Here is a 19,397-nt window from a genome sequence, read left to right as displayed (position 1 = left end):
ACTCAGTTTCCACGAAGCACCTCAGAGGCACATGAATCCCTTATTGCTCATTTCCCCTGCTCTCAGCCAGCTTTTGGGCTCAAAAATCAGCAACCAGGATGTCATCCCGTTTGATGCTTGTATTCTGTGCGGGCTTCGAAATTCCTTTGCGATTCTGGTTTTTCCTGACCACATGCAATTTTATAGACCAGCAAAGACTGGGAAGTTACTGGAAGTCTTCCGGAAAGTAGGGGGATGACTGCTTTTCCAACAGATTTTGAAGGAAGCTCTGCTCAGAGGAGGACAGTGGCATCGGTGACATCAGGACTTCCTCGGAGTCCTGTGAATTCACAGGAGGAAGCTGTTGAATCTGGAGGCCTGGTCCCAGTACCCACAGTGGACGGGAGGGTGGGGTTTGTTTGTGTTTCAGACGCACACCCCTCAGAGCAGCTGTTTAATGTGGTCGCCTCACACCAGTCGTCTCAGCACCCTATAAACATGGAAGAAAAACAATTTTCCTTTATTTCTGCCTTCAAAACCAAATGTAATTGTTGCTGTTGCTGAAATGATTTTGAAGCTGCAACCAGAACTTGTGACCAGATTCCTAGAAACCATTCTGCCCGCTTCATGTACCCGTTGGGAACAGCTCACCTCCACGAGGAGGGTGTGTGGCCCCGTTGGCCAGCCTGGCCCGTCCGCACCTCCAGACCCTCCAGAGCGCTGGGCCCGCGCTGCGCACCACAGAGCGTGCGTGTAGGAGCATCCCTCTTCCTCGGCCTCCCTGCTGCTCTCCTCTCCTCCCAGTTTCTTCCACCTTCAGCCCTGGGGTGGCCTGTGAGGGAGTGGTCCTGCTTCTCAGCCCCCATCTGCAGGCCTCAGACCCTTTGCCAGCCCTGGCAAATGGTGCTCATGCCAGTCACTTTTGTCATTGCTGCCCTGGAGAAGTTTTGGAATGAGGAGGGCTTGAAATTTGTTTTCAGGGGAAGCAGGGAACCCAGTGACTTGCTGCAGAACCCAGGACGACACCCTCCCAGGCCAGCAGGTGGTCAGAGCCCTGTGAGTCCCATGGAGGCTCGCTGGGGACCTTTCCCAGTAAGGGGCTCGAGGAACTCTGAGAGCGCATTGTCATTCCGGGACCCAGACTGAGCAACGAGGTGCAGACTGCAGGGCAGGAACGTTGGCAGACACCCAGGCAGGCACATGGTGAGGCCTGGTTCCCAGAGTGGGGCTGGCATGGACAGGTATCACCACCTTCACTCCCTGACACATGCCCAGCGTGGCACTGGCCTCTTGGGAGGTTACTTGGGCACCAGGAAGAAAGCCGAGCATGCAGCTGCCCATGGGCTCCCTCACTGTGCTGTGCTGTGTGCGTGTTGCCATAACCCTGTTTGCTCATACAACCTGGAGGACACTGATGCATGTCTGCATGGTTTGCAGGAATTTCCTGAAGCCAGAGGACTGTGGTGGCTTCTACTTCTTTGGCATCCAGTAAAAACTTGAAAATTAAGTGTCCAGCCTCAAAGAGAGATGACTGAGCCCTCCCTGTTAATGCACACACTTAGCAACCACTCGGGGCACTGTGTGTGAGACCCAGGCAGGCCCCACATATGGCCCAAGAGCCCCTCAGCTGCCGACCAGAACCACGTACCTTTTTTCTTTGTAAGAACACCCCTTCCCAGCACTTCTGTTTGTTCAGGCTTCCCTTAAGTCCTGTGCCACTTGGGTCCCACAGCGGTAGAACGAGCCCTGAGTAAGATGGTCCCTCTTACCCACACTTCTCCCAGAGCAGAAGCAGAAGAAACACCTGCTGCATCTTTAAGTTTTTATCACAAGTGAATCTTCGAAGGAACTTCAGGAAATCCACTCTGTTCCGTCGTCTGGATGTTGGCGTTCAGATTGCCATGAGGTCTCACTGCTTCTCCTTCAGGTGGTGGTCTCCCGCCACCCTGGCTTTGGCTCACGCAACAGCAGGATCTGTAATCCCAGTGAGAGGAGTGGAAATAAGCCGAATTTAAGGGTCATGTTTCCATTTTCAGTTTTATTTCTGAGGAATATGCAGAAGTAGTTAAATTTTTTCATAGAGGGCAAAAAATAGAACTCTCATAACTACCTCAAGTGACTATACTTCAAATTTATTATTAAAGTTCAGATAAGAAACTTTCCATTTCAAAAAGAAAATGATTTTTTCATTTCTTGGTGGAAGAAAATGCTAAGAATTACTCATCCCTACCCCACCCATAACACACAACTTCTACACACTGATGTGGATACTCATCCTAAGGCACAAACTGTGTTTTCACTCGTCTGAAAACTAACATCCATCTTCTTATCAATAGCAACAAATCCTAATAGTAAAAAAACCACTCAAGTAGGAATATATGAGAAATATAAGACACTGCAAAACTGTGTAGGTTTAATTCATGGTAACTGAAAATTTTACCTACACTGGGTGAGAGAAATAGAAAATGACTCAAATAAAAAAGCAAGAATGTTTTTTCTATGTGTTTTTCTATGGCTTATTCATTAAATGAATATTTATGGAAGGTTATCCACAAGAAGCCACATAACAAAAATGTAAATATATACAATTAATACAAATGAAGTATCAGTTATTTCTGAGGCCTATTCAGTCAAAATAGGGGATCAACATTGGGGATTACAAAAAGCCTAAAATCTGTTTATCACTACAAGAAACTTAAAAAGTAAAGCTTTAGAAAATATGAGTGAAGAAGCAAGCACTAGGGAAATAAAATAATTTTATTGCTGAATGACCTGGCCTCAATGTACTCTAGCAAACAGAAATCAAGGAGACTTGTTTAAAGTCATAAAACATGTCAAAAAAACCCAAAAACCAACAGGGTTGGAACTCCAACAGAGCACACATACCTCATACTATATACAAAAATTACAAGTGGGTCCCAGACCTGCATGCACAAACTAAGACTGCAAAACCACCAGAAGGAAACAGGAGAAAATCTTCATGACCTTGGTCAGACAAAGATTTCTTAGCTATGACACACCAACACCATGATCTATAAAAGAAAACCATGACAAGGTGGACTTCATCAAAATTGAAAACTTTCCCTCAAAAGCCACTGTCACTAAAATGAAAATACAAGCCAGGAGTTGGGAGAAAATGTGTGCAAAACACAGATCTGATAAAGGACCTGTATCTGGAATATACAAAATCCCAAAACTCAGCAATAAGACAAACAACCCAATGAAATACCAGCAAAGATTTGAACACACTTGACCAAAAAAAAGATATGTGAATGGCAGAGAAGCACATAAACATATGTTCGACATCAGTAGTCATTGGAGAAATACAACTTGTAACCAAAATGAGATAACACAACAAAACTTGACAGTAGCAAGGCCTTGGTATTGCTCGTGGAAATGCAAAATGGCACAACCACTCCAGTTTCTTCAGACGTTAGAATGCATTTACCATGTGATCCAGCAATCCTACTGCTAGATATTTACCCAAGGGAAATGAAAACTTACGTCTACATAGAGTTTATAGTGGCTTTGTTTATGGTTGCCACAAACTGGAAACGACCCAGATGTCCTCTAGCTGGTGAGTGGGTGAATGAGTTGCAGTGCCTGCAAGCTCCTCCTTGGCAATAGAAAGGGGTGATCTAAGAACCTCCATAGCATGGGTAAATCGTGAATGCACTGTGAAAGAAGCCAGTATTGGGTAAGTCCATGTGTATGATATCCGAAAAAGGCAAATTTATGCACAGAGAAAACCGATCAGTAGTCGCCAGAGGCTGGTGGGCTTGGCAAAGGAGCATGAGGAAATCGGGGGATGCTAAACTGTTGTATACATCTTGACTGCGATGGTGGGTCCATGACTAGAAGTTCTGTCAAAATTTAGAGAACTCCGTATTTAAAAGGGTGAATTTTAATATATGTAAATTATAACCAATAAACTTGATTACATTAAAATTTATAAGATGAAATAATGTCCATTTAGAGCAAAGACAGTTACATTTTATGCATTCTAGGTACTTGGGGACAATATCAAAGCAGAAGTAGCACCCCTTAAAGTTAGACAATTCTATTGAGTCAATGAAGTTAAAAATTACAAAGCTAATTGGTATTTCTTTCTTATTTCAGAACACATCTCCTCCCATAATTCATAGTATTGTGTTGTTGGTGAATAAAGAATCAGGATTTAGGCCTGACAAGGATAGAACAATTCAGGTAATGGTTGTAGACCCTCAGGGTTAGATATGACTCTGGGTGATTCATAAAATTAAATGTTAGGACACGTAGAGGAGATAAAACATAGCAAAAACCTTATGTGAATTCTGGCTGCATCCATATAAGAGCCTGAAAACCCATCACCGATCCCTTAAGTTTTTGCAGGACCCTAAAGAGGGTAATATCAGAAAACCTTTAAAAATCTAATTTTTCTTCTCCACCTCATTTGCTTTCTCAAATCCTCTTCTTTCTCTTTTATCTAAAAACTCTTTATTTTGCCTTCATTCTTGAAGGATTTTTTGCTAGATATAGAATTCTGGCTTACAGCAGGTTTTCGTTTGTTTTTCCAGCACTTTAAAGGTGTTGTTCCGTTGTCTTCTGGCCTCCATACTTTCTCCCCTCCCCCTGTTTTTTCAACTGCAAAATGGTGGTTTTGCCTCCATAGTTTTCTGATGAAAAGTTTGTTGGAATTCAAATAATTGTTCATCTATAGAAAATGTGTCATTTTCCTTTGGTTACTTCCAAAATTTTCTCTTTGTTTTCAGCAAATTGACTATAACGTGACTAGGCATGGTTCTCTTCATCTTTATCCTCTTAGGTTGGGCTGAACTTGAATTTTTAAATTTATGTCTATCACTAAATTCAGGAAATTTTCATTCATTATTTCTTGAAGTACTTTTTTCTGCCTCATTCTCGTCCCTTGTCCCCCTAGGATTTCAATTACACACACTGATATTGCCCCATAGGTCTTTTTTTGTTTTTCACTCTTTATTGCACTTTTACTTTTTGGAATTTAAGGAAGTGATAGTCTAGAAGTTTTCTTTCTCTTTCTTTCTTTTCAAAAACAACTTTACTGAGATATAATTGATGTCTCATACAAATCATTTATCAAACCACATCAATGATTTTTAGTATATGCATGGAATTGTGCAACTGTTCCCACAATCTAATTTTATTTTTTCTAAATTTTTATTTAAATTCTAGTTAACATACAGTGCAATATTGGTGTTAGGAGTAGAATTCAGTGATTCATCACTTATATACAACACCCAGTGCTCATCATAACAAGTGTCACCCTTAATACCCATCCCCCCCCCGGCCCATCCACCACCCACCTCCCTCCATCAACCCTCCATGTGTTCTCTGTTGTTAAGAGTCTCTTATGGTTTGGCTCCCTCACTTCCCCTATGTTCATCTGTTTTGTTTCTTAAATTCCACATGTGAGTGAAATCGTGTGATATCTGTCTTTCTCTGACTGATTTATTTTGCTTAGCATAAACTCTCTAGCTCCATCCACATCATTGCAAATGGCAAGATTTCATCCTTTCTGATGGCTGAGTAATATTCTATTGTATATATGTACCACTTCTTCTTTATCCATTCATCAGGTGGTGGACATTTGGCCTCTTTCCGTAGTTTGGCTGTTATTGATAATGCTGCTATAAACATCAGGTTGCATATATCCCTTTGAATTAGGATTTTTGTACCCTTTGGGTAAATACCCAGGAGTGCACTTGCTGGGTGGTAGGGCAGTTGTATTTTTAACCGTCTGAAGAACCTCCATACTGTTCTCCAGAGTGGCTGCACTCCCACCAACAGTGCACAAGGGTTCCCCTTTCTCCACATCCTTGTCAACACCTGTTGTTTCTTGTGTTGTTTGATTTTAGCCATTCTGACAGGTGTGAGGTGATACCTCACTGTGGTTTTCATTTGTATTTCCCTGATGATAGGTAATGTTGAGCATCTTTTCATATGTCTGTTAGCCATCTGGATATCTTCTTTGAAAAAATGTCTGTTTGTAACTTCTGCCCATTTTTCAATTGGATTATTTGTTTTTTGGTGTGTTGAGTTTTTTAAGTTCTTTATTTATTTTGGATACTAACCCTTTAATCAGAGATGTCATTTGCAAATATCTTTTCCTACTCTGTGAGTTGCCTTTTAGTTTTGTTGGTTGTTTCCTTTACTGTGCAGAAGCTTTTTATTTTGATAAAGTCCCAATAATTTATTTTTGGTTTTATTTCCCTTGTTTCAGGAGACATATCTAGAAACAGGTTGTTATGGCAGATGTCAGAGAGGTTACTGCCTGTGCTCTCTTCTAGGATTTTTATGGTTTCAGGTCTCACATTTAGGTCTTTTATCCATTTAGAGTTTACTTTTGTGTATGGTGTAAGAAGCGGTCTAGTTTCATTCTTTTGCATATTGTTGTCCAGTTTTCCCAACAGCATTTGTTGAAGAGACTTTTATCCAATAGATATCTTTTCTGCTTTCTGGTAGATTAGTTGACCTTATAGTTGTGGGTCCATTTCTGGGTTTTCTGTTCTGTTCCATTGATCCCATGTGTCCATTTTTGTGCCAGTACCATACTGTTTTGATTACTATGGCTTTGTAATATAACTTGAAGTTCAGAATTATGATGCCTCTAGCTTTGCTTTTCTTTTTCAAGGTTGCTTTGGCTACTTGGGGTCTTTTGTGGTTCCATACAAATTTTACGATTGTTCCAGTTCTGTGAAGAATGCTCATGGTATTTTTATAGGGATTGCATTAAATGTGTAGATTGCTTTGGTTAGTATGGACATTTTAATGATACTTGTTTTTCAATCCATGAGCATGGAATGTTTTTCCATTTCTTTGTGTCATCTTTAATTTCTTTCATCTGTGTTTTATAGTTTTCAGAGTACAGGTCTTTCACCTCTTTGGTTAGGTTTATTCCTAAGTGTCTTATTATTTTCGGTACAATTATAAATGGGATTAATTCCTTAATTTCTCTTTCTGCTACTTCATTATTTGTGTGTAGAAATGCAACAGGATTTCTGTACATTGATTTTGTATCCTGTGACTTTACTGAATTTGTGTTCTAGCAGTTTTTTGGCAGAGTCTTTTGGGTTTTCTATATAGAGTATCATGTCATCTGCAAATAGTGAGAGTTTAACTCCTTCCTTGCTGATTTGGATACTTTTTGTTTCTTTTTCTTGTCTGATTGCTGTGGCTAGGACTTCCAGACTATGTTGAATAACAGTGGTGAGACTGCACACCCCTGTCTTGTTCCTCACTGTAGAGGAAAAGCTCTCAGTTTTCCCCCATTGAAGTAGATGTTTGCTGTGGGTTTTTCATATATGGTCTTTATTGTGTTGAGGTATGTTCCCTCTAAACCTAACTTGTTGAGGGTTTTATCATGAATGGATTTTGTACTTTGTCAAATGCTTTTTCTGCTTCTATTGAAATAATCACATGGTTTTTATCCTTTCTCTTATTGATGTGCTATCTCATGCTGGTTGATTTGCAAATATTGAACCATCCTTTATATTGAATAAATCCCACTTGATCATAGTGAATGATTTTTTTAATGTATTGTTGGGTTCAGTTTGCTAGTGTTTTGTTGAGAATTATTGCATCCGTGTTCCTCAGGGATACTGGCCTGTAGTTCTCTTTTTTAGTGGTATCTTTATCCGGTTTTGGTATCAGGGTGATACTGGCCTCACAGAATGGATTTGGAAGTTTTCTGTCCTTTTTTATTTTTTGAAATAGTTTGAAAAGAATAGGTATTAACTCTTTTTTAAATGTCGGTAGAATTCGCTTGTGTAGTCATCTGTCCTGGACTTTTGTTTGTTGGGAGATTTTTGTTACTGATTCAATTTCTTTGCTGGTTATGGGTCTGTTCAAATTTCCTGTTTCTTCCTGTTTCAGTTTTGGTAGCTTTGGTAGGTTGTTAGGAGTTTATCCATTTCTTCTAGGTTGTTAATTTGTTGGCATATAGTTTTTCATAATGTTCTGTTGTTTGTATTTCTGTGGGGTTTCTTTCTCCTCTCTCATTTGTGCTTTTATTTTTTGGGTCCCTTTCTCTCTCTCTCTTGTTTGTTTGTTGTTTTGTTTTTTTTTGTTTTTGTTTTTTTTTATGAGTCTGACTAGGGATTTATCATTTTATTGATTTTTTTTCAAAGAACCAGTTCCTGGTTTAATTGATCTGTTTTACTGTTTTGTTTGTTTCTCTATCACTTATTTTTGCTCGAATCTTTATCATTGCCCTTCTCTGCTGGCTTTAGGCTTCATTTGTTGTTCATTTTCTAGCTCTTTCAGGTGGAAGGTTAGGTTGTGTATTTGAGATTTTTTTTGCTTCTTGAGGAAGGCCTGTATTCCTATATACTTCCCTCTTGGAACCATTTGCTGCATCCCAAAGGTTTTGGACCATATGTTTTCATTTTCATTTGTTTCCATGTATTTTTTTATCTCTTCTTTGATTTCCTGGTTTACCCATTCATTGCTTAGTAGAATGTTCTTTAACCTCCATGTATTTGTGGTCTTTCCAGATTTTTTCTTGTGATTGACTTCAAGTTTCATAGTGTTGTGGTCAGAAAATACGCATGGTGTGATCTCGATCTTTTTATACTTGTTGAGACTTGATTTGTGACCTAGTATGTGATCTGTTCTGGAAAATATCCCATGTGTATTCAAAAAGAACGTGTATTCTGCTGCTTTAGGATGAAATGTTCTAAATATATCTGTGAAGTCCATATGGGCCAGTGTGTCATTCAAAGCCATTGTTTCCTTGTTGATTTTCTGCTTAGATGATCTGTCCATTGCTGTAAGTGGGGTGCTAAAGTTCCCTACCATTATTGGATTATTATCAATGAGTTCCTTTATGTTCATTGTTAATTGTTGTATATATTTGGATGCTTCCAAGTTAGGGCTATAAATATTTACAGTTGTTGGATCTTCTGATCTTCTGGTTGAATTGTCCCCTTTATTAGGATATAGTGCCCTTCTTCTTCTCTTGTTACAGTCTTTGGTTTAAAATCTAGTTTGTCTGATACGAGGATGGCTACTCTGGCTTTCTTTTGATGTCCGTTAGCATGCTAGATGGTTCTCCACCCCCTCACTTTCAATCTGCAGGTGTCTTTAGGTCTAAAATGAGTCTCTTATAGGCAACATATAGATGGATCTTGGTTTTTGTTTGTTTGTTTGTTTGTTTTTTAATCCCTTCTGATACCCTACATCTTTTGATTGGAGCATTTAGTCCATTTACATTCAGAGTGTATTATTGATTGATTATTGATAGATATGAATTTCGTGCCATTGTATTACTTGTAAAGTTGTTGTTTCTGGAGATTTTCTCTTTCCTTTCTAGTCTTCATTGCTTTTGGTCCTTCCCACTCAAAGAGTTCCCTTTAATATTTCTTGCAGGGCTGGTTTAGTGGTCATGAACTCCTTTAGTTTTTGTTTGCCTGGGAAGTTTTTCTCTCTCCTACTCTGAATGACAGCCTTGCTGGATAGAGTATTCTTGGCCGCATATTTTTCCCATTCAGCATGTTGAATATATCAGGCCACTGTCTTCTGACCTGCCAGGTTTCTTTGAACAGATCTACTGCTACCGTGATTTGTCTTCCCTTGTAAGTTAAGGACTTCTTTTCTCTTGCTGCTCTCAGGATTCTTTCCTTTCCTTATCTCTGTATTTTGCAAATTTTACTACAATATCTCTTGGTATTGGCCAGCTTTTGTTGATTTTGATGGGCGTTTTCTGTGTCTCCTGGATTTGGATGTCTGTTTCCTTCCCCAGATAAGGGAAGTTTTCAGCTATAACTTGCTCAAATAAACCTTCTGCCCCTTTTACCCTCTCTTCTTCTGGGACTGACTGTTATTACACCTTATGGAGTCACTGAGTTCCCTAAGTCTACATTCATGACCCAATATTTTTCTTTCCCTCTTCTTTTCAGCTTCATTATTTTCCATAATTTTATCTTTTGTATCACTTATTCATTCCTCTGTTCTTCCATTCTTGTGGTCATTACTTCTAGTTGGTTTTGCATCTAAGTTATAGCATTTTTTATTTCAGCCTGAGTTGTTTTTAGGTCTTCTATCTCTGCAGCCAGGGTTTCTCTGCTGTCTTGTATGCTTTGCTCAAGCCCAGCTAGTACCCTTATGATTGTTGTTTTAAATTCTGGTTCAGGTGTAGTACTTGTATCTATTTTGATTAGTTCCCTAGCGGTGACCTCTTCTCATTCTTCCTTTTGGGATGAATTCCTCCATCTCGCATTTTGTCTAGGCCTCTGTCTTTTGTGAATTAGGAAAGCCTGTGCCTAGTCCTGTTTCCGTTAGAGCTGAAGCTTTGCAGCACTTTGGTCAGAAGACCTGGTGCATGCAAGGGATCTGTGCTAGGCTTCTAGGGGAGGGGCCCACGGCTACTCTGGCTCTCAATTATACTTGCTGTCATTAAAAAGGCACCTGCACAGGGTCAAAAAGGCAGAGCACCGGGGAGCAGAGCTTGGTGTAAGCGGCTCAAGCCTCCACTGTGTGCACTGTGCCACTTGCTGAAGTCTGTCCATGCTGATGGGAGGGGTGAAAAATAGTGTTGGCCCTCTCTCTTCCCCAGAGAGGGGAGTTTGCACCCCTGCTGTTCAGGACACCCTCACAGAAGAGCAAACAATCTCCCATTTTGTGTCCCAGGCTCCCATCAGTTTCCAGCCTTCACCCTGTCTGTGTCAGAGCTGTCTGCCTGCTCAGTGGCGCAGTGCTCCCACGTTTTATCTCAGGCTTGCGGCTGGGTTTCAGAATTCCAAATTTTAGGGACCTGGCATGGTGCAGAACCAAGTGGGTACTCTGGGGGAGGGTCTCGCCACACTGTGGCTGGTGCCTTGTGTCCCAGAAAAGCAGCTGCACAACTGCACAGGAGCTTGGATTTTATGGTAAAGTGTAGCAAAGAGCCGGCGTCCAGGTTAGCTGCCCTCAGCAGACATTTCTGCTCTATGCTAATGAATGGGGCAGCTCTATGGTGCCCACAGGCTCTTTTGTCCCTAGAGAGGCAGTGCCGCCTCTCCCGAATGCACTCCAAGAAGGGGAACTGTCTCTCCCAGTGCGACCCAGGGAATCGTGCTCTGTGGTCCTGGGCCTCTGCCCCCCTTCTCCACAGGAGCACCACTATGTCCACCAGGCTCGACCCTGGCAATCATGCAGACTTCTAAAATTTCAGACTTTCAGTTCCACTGCGCATAAAAACTTGCAATAATCAGCCCCTCTCATTTTCCCAGTCAGTGGTTTTGGGGAAGTGTTTTTCTTGTGTAGTTCCCTGCGTGCTCCTTTATCTCTTTCTTTTCTGTCTCCGTGATCAGAGTTCTGTCTCCTCTGCAGTGCTCACAGTTCTTTTCTCCCCCAAATCACGTGTCTCTGTACCTCCTGCCTTTCACAATGTGGCCTCTTCTCTCCAGCTAGTTGTGCAGTTTGTTCTCTCAGTCCTCAGATTCATATCCTGGGTGTTCAAAATTATTTGATGATTACCTAGCTGTGTTCGAGGGATGAGGCAAGCATGAGATCGTCCTGCTGCTTCGTCATCTTAACTCCTCCCCAAGTGATCTTACCCCATTGGTCTTGGAGAATCATTTTTCTCCCACTTATTTTCTCTCTCTTCAGATCAGATTGTTTCTATTGCTGTATCTTCAAAGTTACTAACTCCATACTCTCTTCATCTCCATTCAGCTATTAAGCCTATCTAGTGATATTTTTTAGTTCAGATATTATATTTTTCAACTATAAAACACCCAGTGGTTTTAAACATATATTTTCTCTGCTCTACTAAGATTTCCTATTCTCTCAGTCATTGCAAGCATTTTTCCTTTACATCATTGAACATAGTTATGACCACTGCTTTAAAGTCCTTGTCTAATAATTACAACATCCAGGTCTTTTCTGGGTTGACCTCTGTTGACTGTCATTTCCCTTGAGAATGAGTCACATTTTCCTGATTCTTCATGTGTCAAGTAATTTGGGATTGTATTCTAGACATGTGAATATTCTGTTGAATAACGTTGACTATGCTGACTCTAGATTCTATTATAAACCTCCACAGTGGACTGTTTTGAAATGCCTTTAACTTGGTTGGACTCAAACTGAAAACTCTCCCCTGTGTACGTCCAGTTCAGTTCTTTTTGCCTTTAGCTACCCAGAGTCTTCCCCATGCATACATGGTTCAGGGTCAGCCAGAGTCCTGGGCACAGTTTACACACCACTGAAGCTCCTTTCCCCTGGCTTTCTCCCTTGTGGGACTCGATGTCTACATTCCAACCCAGCTCTATTTTCTGGTTCTTCAGGCCAGAAAGATGCCTGTTTTCTACCAGAGCCTCAGTCAATCCAGTCTCCCGTGTTGGCATCCTGCCTTCAGGCCAGAGCCAAGCAAAGGGGAGAGCTCACCCCATGCTGCTCCCCTCATCCATGTTCCACTGGCCCTCCTCGGCGAGCCTGACCTTGTTTGCCCTCTGGAGCTTTCAGGTGCTTGTTGTCCTACCTCGTCCCAAGTTGTCTGGGCAGGGCCAACTCTGCCATCTCGGAGTAGCACATCCTTGATTTATTCTTCTTCCCTTCCTCCCCTGTCTTCTTGCCTTCTCTCCCTTTTCAATTTTTCCATTTTTTGGTCTTATTTGGAACCTTTCTGTCATTTCTCTTTGCTACCTTTTCCTTTCACTTCTCCCCAACTTCATTTCTGTACCCAACCACATCAGCAGGGTCACTGGACCCTAAACCTGTCTCTCCACCCTCTCGGTGGTAGTTCTCCCTGGAGTGAGCCATCACAGTGGTCTTTCTGATGGATGCATCTGTGGCCGTAACCAGTGAATGCTTCTCCTTGGCAGTGTGAGGTGGTGGGCTCCCTGAAGGCCTTGCACAAGCTTGTTGACAGCTCGCAGCTGACCGCAGACCTTGATGGCTCCTTTCCCTACAGCCACAGTGACTGGATCTGCTTCCGTAGGGTAAGGTAAAGCTGCTGCACCTGCCAGTCTCCTGGGACTTCTCCTTATGCAGATGTTTTTACTCACACCTGAAACAGGTGTCCCTGCCCCGAATGTCGTGCCCATCACAGCTGCCATTCCCAGGCTGTTGGAGATCCACACTGTGGCGGGCTTGGGAGTGCTGCTGAAGTCCAGCTCTGGGCAGGGAGGGTGCTGCTCCCCAGCGCTTCTGTGGATACTAACAGTGTGTCTGTCATCTCCTACCTCTCCCACCATGATAGAAGCTGGAGCCCTTCACCACAAATTGTGAGAATGCCATTGTTTTCCTACAAAATTCAGTCCACTCTCTGAATACCCACAGGACTCTAAGCACAGTACAGGTAGGTTCTCCTGTATTTTTTTTGTTTCACAGGTAGGTAGGTGGGAACATAGAGGTTTAGCCAAATCTATCATCCATAGCAGAAATTTTCAAACCCTTTTTGACTTGTAAATTCCTTTCAATTAGCAAAGGACTTCCAAAAGACCACTTCTTCCCCATGACCAAAACAAACAAACAAACAAACAAAAAATCCCACCATGCCCAGAAGAGAAATACCACCACAACCACTGCATTTGTTGGTGTGCCACCGAGGCTTGAGTAATTACTGCTGGGACACAGAGGTGGACTGGCTGGAGGAAAATCAGCAGCCTAGAGACCTGGGGCTGGAGACACCTCAGGGTTTACAGGATATGTGAGCAAGGTCCACACATCCCTGTCCAAATGCCAGGCTTTCCTCCTGCTGCCAACTTTCAAACTTCCCTCCTTTCTCCTCTCCTTAATCTCACCCATCTCTTGGATGAGAGCATCTAGGACTCCACTACCTCCTTGCTGTGACAGGTGTCAAGTGTGGGTTCGGCCATGGCACCCTACCCTCAGCTTGATTGATAAACACAGGAATGCAGGTCACACCTAACACTCCCCATGGAGGGGAGGGTTCTATGCATGCTTCTCCCACTCCACGCAGGAGGTCACAGACTTAATCAGCAAGCATAAAGCAACAATGAATTGTGTGCTGGAAGACGCACTGCTGGTCGCCCTCCGGCTAGAGGGTGGTACCGTGCTGGCGCAGCTGAGGAGGGAGCAGCTTGGCACCAGCCAAGACTGCCGGTGAGTGTCATGCAGGGGCTGCCCATCCCAGGGCTGATGCCCATTTCTCTCACATGCAGCGTCTCCCAGGGGTCCAAACCTCTGTTCTTTCTGATGGGCACACTTTGGACTGGAGCCTATCTACATCTGTATCCTCCAAAAAAAGTAGCAGATTCCTTGGAATGCTCAAGTGGAAGGCAAAACTCATCATAATGGGATTCATCAGAGGTCCCGATCGAATGCTTCTCTGTCTAATTCTGTCCTGGGGTGCCATGCCCACACGTTCACTTTTCCCTACCACCTCTGAGGCACCTGCACCTGTGGCTCCAGGCATGTCTTCCTTGGAGCCTTCCGTTTGTGTCAGACGGAAGGGAGGCAAAGAGTGCAGTTGTGCTTTTTTAACGAGGTTGTCACTGACTGCATATTCCTCAGGTGATTGCCTCTAAACAACTAGAGGTCAGGATTTGGCTTTCTGACACTTTCTCTTCCAGGGATGCCATTGAGGTCGCCTCCAGGCTGTACAACCAAATGGATGAAGAGGTCCATCAGCTTGTCCTCGCCTCCAATAGGTGTCTGCAGGAGCTGGAGAGGCTCCGGGAAGGGAGGATGCTCCAGGAGGGACAAGGCCAGGTAAGTATTCCAGAGAAGCCAAAGGAGAAAAACATTTTGAAACTCTGCTCTTGAAATAACTACTGTTATTGCAATATATTATAATCCAGACATTTTTTCCATATACATATGCATATAAAAGCTTTTCAAAAGTTTGCACATATTTCTAGTTAAATCCTTATGCTTTTATCAACCGCTATTCCCATATAAGTGAATGTGAAGCAGGAGCCCAGGCACAGCCAGTGGTCAGTGTAGGGCAAGGTCAGAAGTGTCTGGAGGCCTTCTCTGAAGGACTGTGTGTCCCTTGGGGCAGTCAGGGTTGGGGGATGGCCACTGCCAGGGCATCCCGAGGCTGGGTCCCCAGGATGGCCAGCAAGCACGGTGGTGTGTGAAGGCCTGCACCTCCCTGTGTTCCTTCGGTTCTGGCTCAAGTCCCCTGCTCTCCTGTTTCTCACCCTTATACACATCACTGCACCTGCATCTTTCACACTTTGTGATTGTTTGCTTTGGACAGGTTCCTAGGCTTGGGATGGCTGGGTTAGGGCTCGCCGTTTCTGAGGTTTTTACACATTTGCCAAATGGACCTGCAAGCAGCCTGCCCAGTTGAGATTCTCAGCAGCAGTCTTGAGAGCGTCCCTTCCTCACTGACAGGAAAATAAGTCCCTAATCACTGCATTTGGAGTTTTTACGCTACATTTGAACTTTTTCTTCATCTGTCTGTGGGCTTTTTGTGTTTATTCTCTAACAATGACTTTTCCACACACTGACCAACTTCCACAGCTCAGAAGTTTCACTATTATGCATGTTACTCCCACTGACCCTCTGGTTATATGGCAAATATTTTCCTCGGTTTGTCATTGTCCTTCAATTTTGCTTATGATTGAAGTGACCTTTCCTACCTTAAGGTCACAGAATGACTAGTGTATTCTATCCTAAGACTTTTATGGCTTGAATTTTTCCATTTACATCTTGAAACCAGCTAGAACTTTTCTCATGAGATTAGAGGTGGGACTCCACCCCTGAGAGGTCCCTGCTCTGTTGACCATTTCCTACTCTTCTACCCAGAAGCTGTCAGGCTGCTGGTGTTTGTAAAAACCCAGATTTGATATTTTTCTCTATGACTCTGTCCACAGAGTGTGTGCTCTGCTCTCTGTCTTCTGCCTGTGCATGAGGGTCACTAAGTACAGTTCTGTGGCTGCAGATCCAGCCCTATCACTGCATTGTTAAAAACCTCTTCTTGGGCCCCTCACAACCAGGCCTCCCTGGCATTGCTATCCAATGAGAACTTGCATGAAAATGAAGTCTTAACCCCTGATGTGTTCACTGTGAATGAGTGATGTCCCCAGGGGAAGCCGTGTGGGGTAGGCAGGGCTGCCATCAGCTGCTCCAGCTCTTCCAGACTGCCCCCAAGTACCCTAGTGCCACCACCTGAAGAATATTTCTGGGGTATACTTAGCATAGTAACAAGTTTCAAAACAGAAAGTTCTTAATTTGCATTTCCTGCGAACAGCCTGCCCAGTTGCACTTTGGCCATGGAGACTTGTGGTCATCCCTCTTCAACCATCCACGGACTGAAAGGGGCATGTAGGTAAAAACAGCGGTTACAGATCTCAAGACAGTGTGGCTTTCATTGCTGTGTAGCCACTTACAGTATATTCAAGCACGCAGTTTGTTTGCATCGGGACGGCTGTGCGGGCTGTGGGAACCAGTTAAGCCAGCCCCTAAGTGATGTCTGATGCTTCCTTTGTTCCCCACGATCACAGAACCGGACTCCTTCACACATTTAAAAATAAAGCCTTCCTTTCCTATATAGATCAATTTGTGGTTTGAAAGAGGAGAGAAATCCTTGGGCTCTTGGAGCTGCTCTGTCTGGAGAACATGTGGCAGTGATGGGAGCTCTAGACCCTCCACAACAGGCTGATGGTGTGTCCACACCGGAAGACACACCTAGAAAAAGAGAGGAAGCACCGGGCTTGTGCTGGTAGTTTGTTCCTTGGGCTTCAGCAGTCTTGTCAGAAAAGGCTGCAGCTGGTGGAGAACAGCTCCCAAGGCACAGAGGAAGCGGTCTGGGCCTTCAAAAGGTGCCTGAGCACCATGGCCAGCCAGGCTGAGTGCAGGGAGGGAGAACTGGCCCGATGGGCCCGCCTGTCTGACTTCTACGAGGCGCTAGGAGGCCCAGTGGAATCGCCTCCAGGGGATCTGCATGTGCTATGGACATTCAGTGAGTGTTGTCCCTGCAGGCCTGAGAGTGAGCCCAGCCGCCCTGGCCAGCACACCCCGGCACCACGCTCCAGGCTCTCAGCCACTGTATGAGGAATTTATTCATTGTCCCAAAGGACAAGCAAAATGAACACGTGAACTTTTCTGTGTTTACCAGCTCGGCTGTTAAAGTCCACTTGTTGCCAGAGACCCCAGGACAGTCGCTGCAGCCCAGCACAGGCCTGCAAACTCACCAGCACCCCAGAGTTGCCTGCACTCCAGAGCCCCCAGCAGCACGGCTCCTCTTGATGGGATCCAGGGGTTCAGGGAAGGCCAGCGTAGGGGTAGGAACTCTCTGCCCCACTGTCATGGCCTCCCACACCAGGCCAAAGTATGGACTAATTGATTTCATGGTCTATCCAGCCTGGTATCTCACGGCCCTGGGACAGCCCCACCTGCTGTTCTTGGGGACCGTGGAGGATTCAGACCTCATTGGGCTCAGGTGCAAACTCATCTTGCCTGCCCTTGGGGCGAGTCTGGCTGGTAGCTGCCTCTGTGGGCGGAGGGGTCTTCCTCTTGCTCTGGCCATCTGGCTCACCCTGGTCCTTGATCTGGGGTACCTGCAGAGCAGGTTTACTTGAGCTGCTCATCAGGTGCATGAGATTGGGTGGGGCCGTCAAGGCCATGGTGGCTGAGACAGTCCTCCACTGCCCTGACCAGTGCCCTCCTTTGCCACGCAGGTGGATGGATGGATGCAGCAGTGCAGTGAGTGCCTGGAGTACCTGGGCCCGGAGCCAGTCACTGAGTATCTGGAGAGCTGTCACCGGGAAGCCACAGAGCTGACTGCACAGGGCTTCCCCGGGGCCAGCGCAGTGGCGACAGGCTTGGGCAGCCAGCGGACGCTGCATCAGAGGCACACCTTAGGGCTGCAGAGCCCACAGACCCGCCTCTGCTTCCAGGAGGCCCTATCTGGGGTTAGCCCAGACCCTGGCACCCTACCTCTGGACCAGAGAGCCCTGAAGCATGAGCTTGCGCAGGCGGCCGAGAGGCGGCACCGTGAGCCATCCTGGACTCCCCCCACTGACCCAGAGGACTGCGTTGGGAAGCGGGCCCAACTGCTGCCTGGCCTCCCTGGACAAGCCTCTCTGAGCAGGCAGGAGGGTGAGCACCTGGCCCCAGGTGTGCCTTCCCCACATGACAGCCCCACCTGCTCCTCCACGCCCATCCAGACACCCACCACCCACCCCAGGAAACATCCCCTGAAGAAAATTATGAGGAAAACACGAAGCTTTGAGATTGCACAGCTTGACAGTGGCCCCAGGGATGCCCCCTGGCCAGGCCACACTGGGGTCTTCATCAGGGGCCTAGAGGTGACCAGCAGCATGGCCTCCGAGAAGCAGTCCCCACCACGGCCACATGCTGAGAGCCCCCTGGTCACTCGGAGCCGGCGTCTGTCCTCTCCCTCCAGGATCCATCCCTCCGAGGAGGACAGGAGGAGGCAAGCAGGAAGGTGAGGTGGACCCCCTCCAGCCTTTGGGCTTAGCGGTCAGTGTGGTGCCAGAGACCCAAAGCCTTTCACAGAGTGGAAGATCCACAAACATCCCTCCAGGTCCACCATACCCTGTCCCAGCAGCACACTTGCGTTTGATCTTAGACAAAATGTTACTTACCCCCCTCCCCCGAGTTCAGCATGATCATTGAAAACTGCTTCCTTTTCCGTGGCTTGTGGGCACCTAGCTCACCCGCTCTGATGGTTGAACAACTAGCTCTCATCATTTGAGGCCCATTTATGGAAAATCACGATAAGCAAATCACACCTGGAATATGAAGAAGTTACTTAAAAATTACTTTTAAAAAAAGGCTGTCAGCACTGAGGTGAGAAGTATGTGTGTTTATCCATTGCCTGAATGGAGATGTCCCTAGGAATTTGTTTAATCTTTAAGAAGATATGTGTAAAAAGATATATTTTATTAACCATTAGGATTAAAAAGTGGGCAGGAACTGTGCCCAACCCTAATGACAGGTAGTGTACTCAGCTGGTACCACAGCCTGCCCCTTGGGCTGTTAGTCCGTCTTTATAGTGACTGGGGTGGGCTGCAGGTGGGGCGTCATCCTCGTTTTCTGTGCTCATTTGGTTGGTGGACACGTTTCCTCCTCATGCAGAGACCATCTCTGAACTGCGATGGTCACCAAATACTCTCCTGAAACACACCTTTATGTTTCAGGCTCTAGGCAGTTACGGTGTAGCTTGTTCAGGGCAAAACTTTAGGTGGAACAGGAAGGTTTCATTTGGGAGCCCCTGCGTGGGTCTCTCCGGGGGTTGGAATCCCCGGGAAGGCTCTTGGAGGAACCACTCCTGCTCCCCTGAGCTCATCTTGAAAGCTTCAGAGGCACAGACTGCAGGGATGGGGGCCCTCTGCTTGCCAGGAGCCCCCAGGCCTCCACAGTGGGCATCCTCAGTCTGGAGGGAGAATGTTCGGGAAGCTGTCCTGCCTTTGCCCCTGGAGACAAGTCCCCCCTTCCACCTTTCACAGGCCGTGGACCCACCAACCCAGGGTGTGGTAGCGGGA

At 45.1% G+C, this 19,397-nt stretch overlaps 1 protein-coding gene across 1 annotated transcript in view; it reads left to right on the top strand.

Annotated features, from left to right (window-relative positions):
* The window catches only part of PLEKHG4B (pleckstrin homology and RhoGEF domain containing G4B), an 85,804-nt gene that overhangs the window by 58,401 nt on the left and 8,006 nt on the right, over nucleotides 1-19,397 (top strand). The window contains exons 9-15 of the mRNA XM_088023197.1: nucleotides 4,099-4,185; nucleotides 12,798-12,914; nucleotides 13,175-13,273; nucleotides 13,898-14,040; nucleotides 14,511-14,649; nucleotides 16,633-16,833; nucleotides 17,568-18,337. Of these exons, the coding sequence (XP_087879323.1) occupies nucleotides 4,099-4,185; nucleotides 12,798-12,914; nucleotides 13,175-13,273; nucleotides 13,898-14,040; nucleotides 14,511-14,649; nucleotides 16,633-16,833; nucleotides 17,568-18,337 (1,556 nt within the window). The remainder of the gene's footprint in view (nucleotides 1-4,098; nucleotides 4,186-12,797; nucleotides 12,915-13,174; nucleotides 13,274-13,897; nucleotides 14,041-14,510; nucleotides 14,650-16,632; nucleotides 16,834-17,567; nucleotides 18,338-19,397) is intronic.

The sequence above is a fragment of the Eumetopias jubatus genome, unplaced genomic scaffold (assembly GCF_037043125.1).
Source record: "Eumetopias jubatus isolate StellerSeaLion01/CBP00866 unplaced genomic scaffold, mEumJub1_p1.0 scaffold_5, whole genome shotgun sequence".
NCBI classification, from domain to species: domain Eukaryota; kingdom Metazoa; phylum Chordata; class Mammalia; order Carnivora; family Otariidae; genus Eumetopias; species Eumetopias jubatus.
This window is presented reverse-complemented; position numbering and strand designations above follow the sequence as displayed.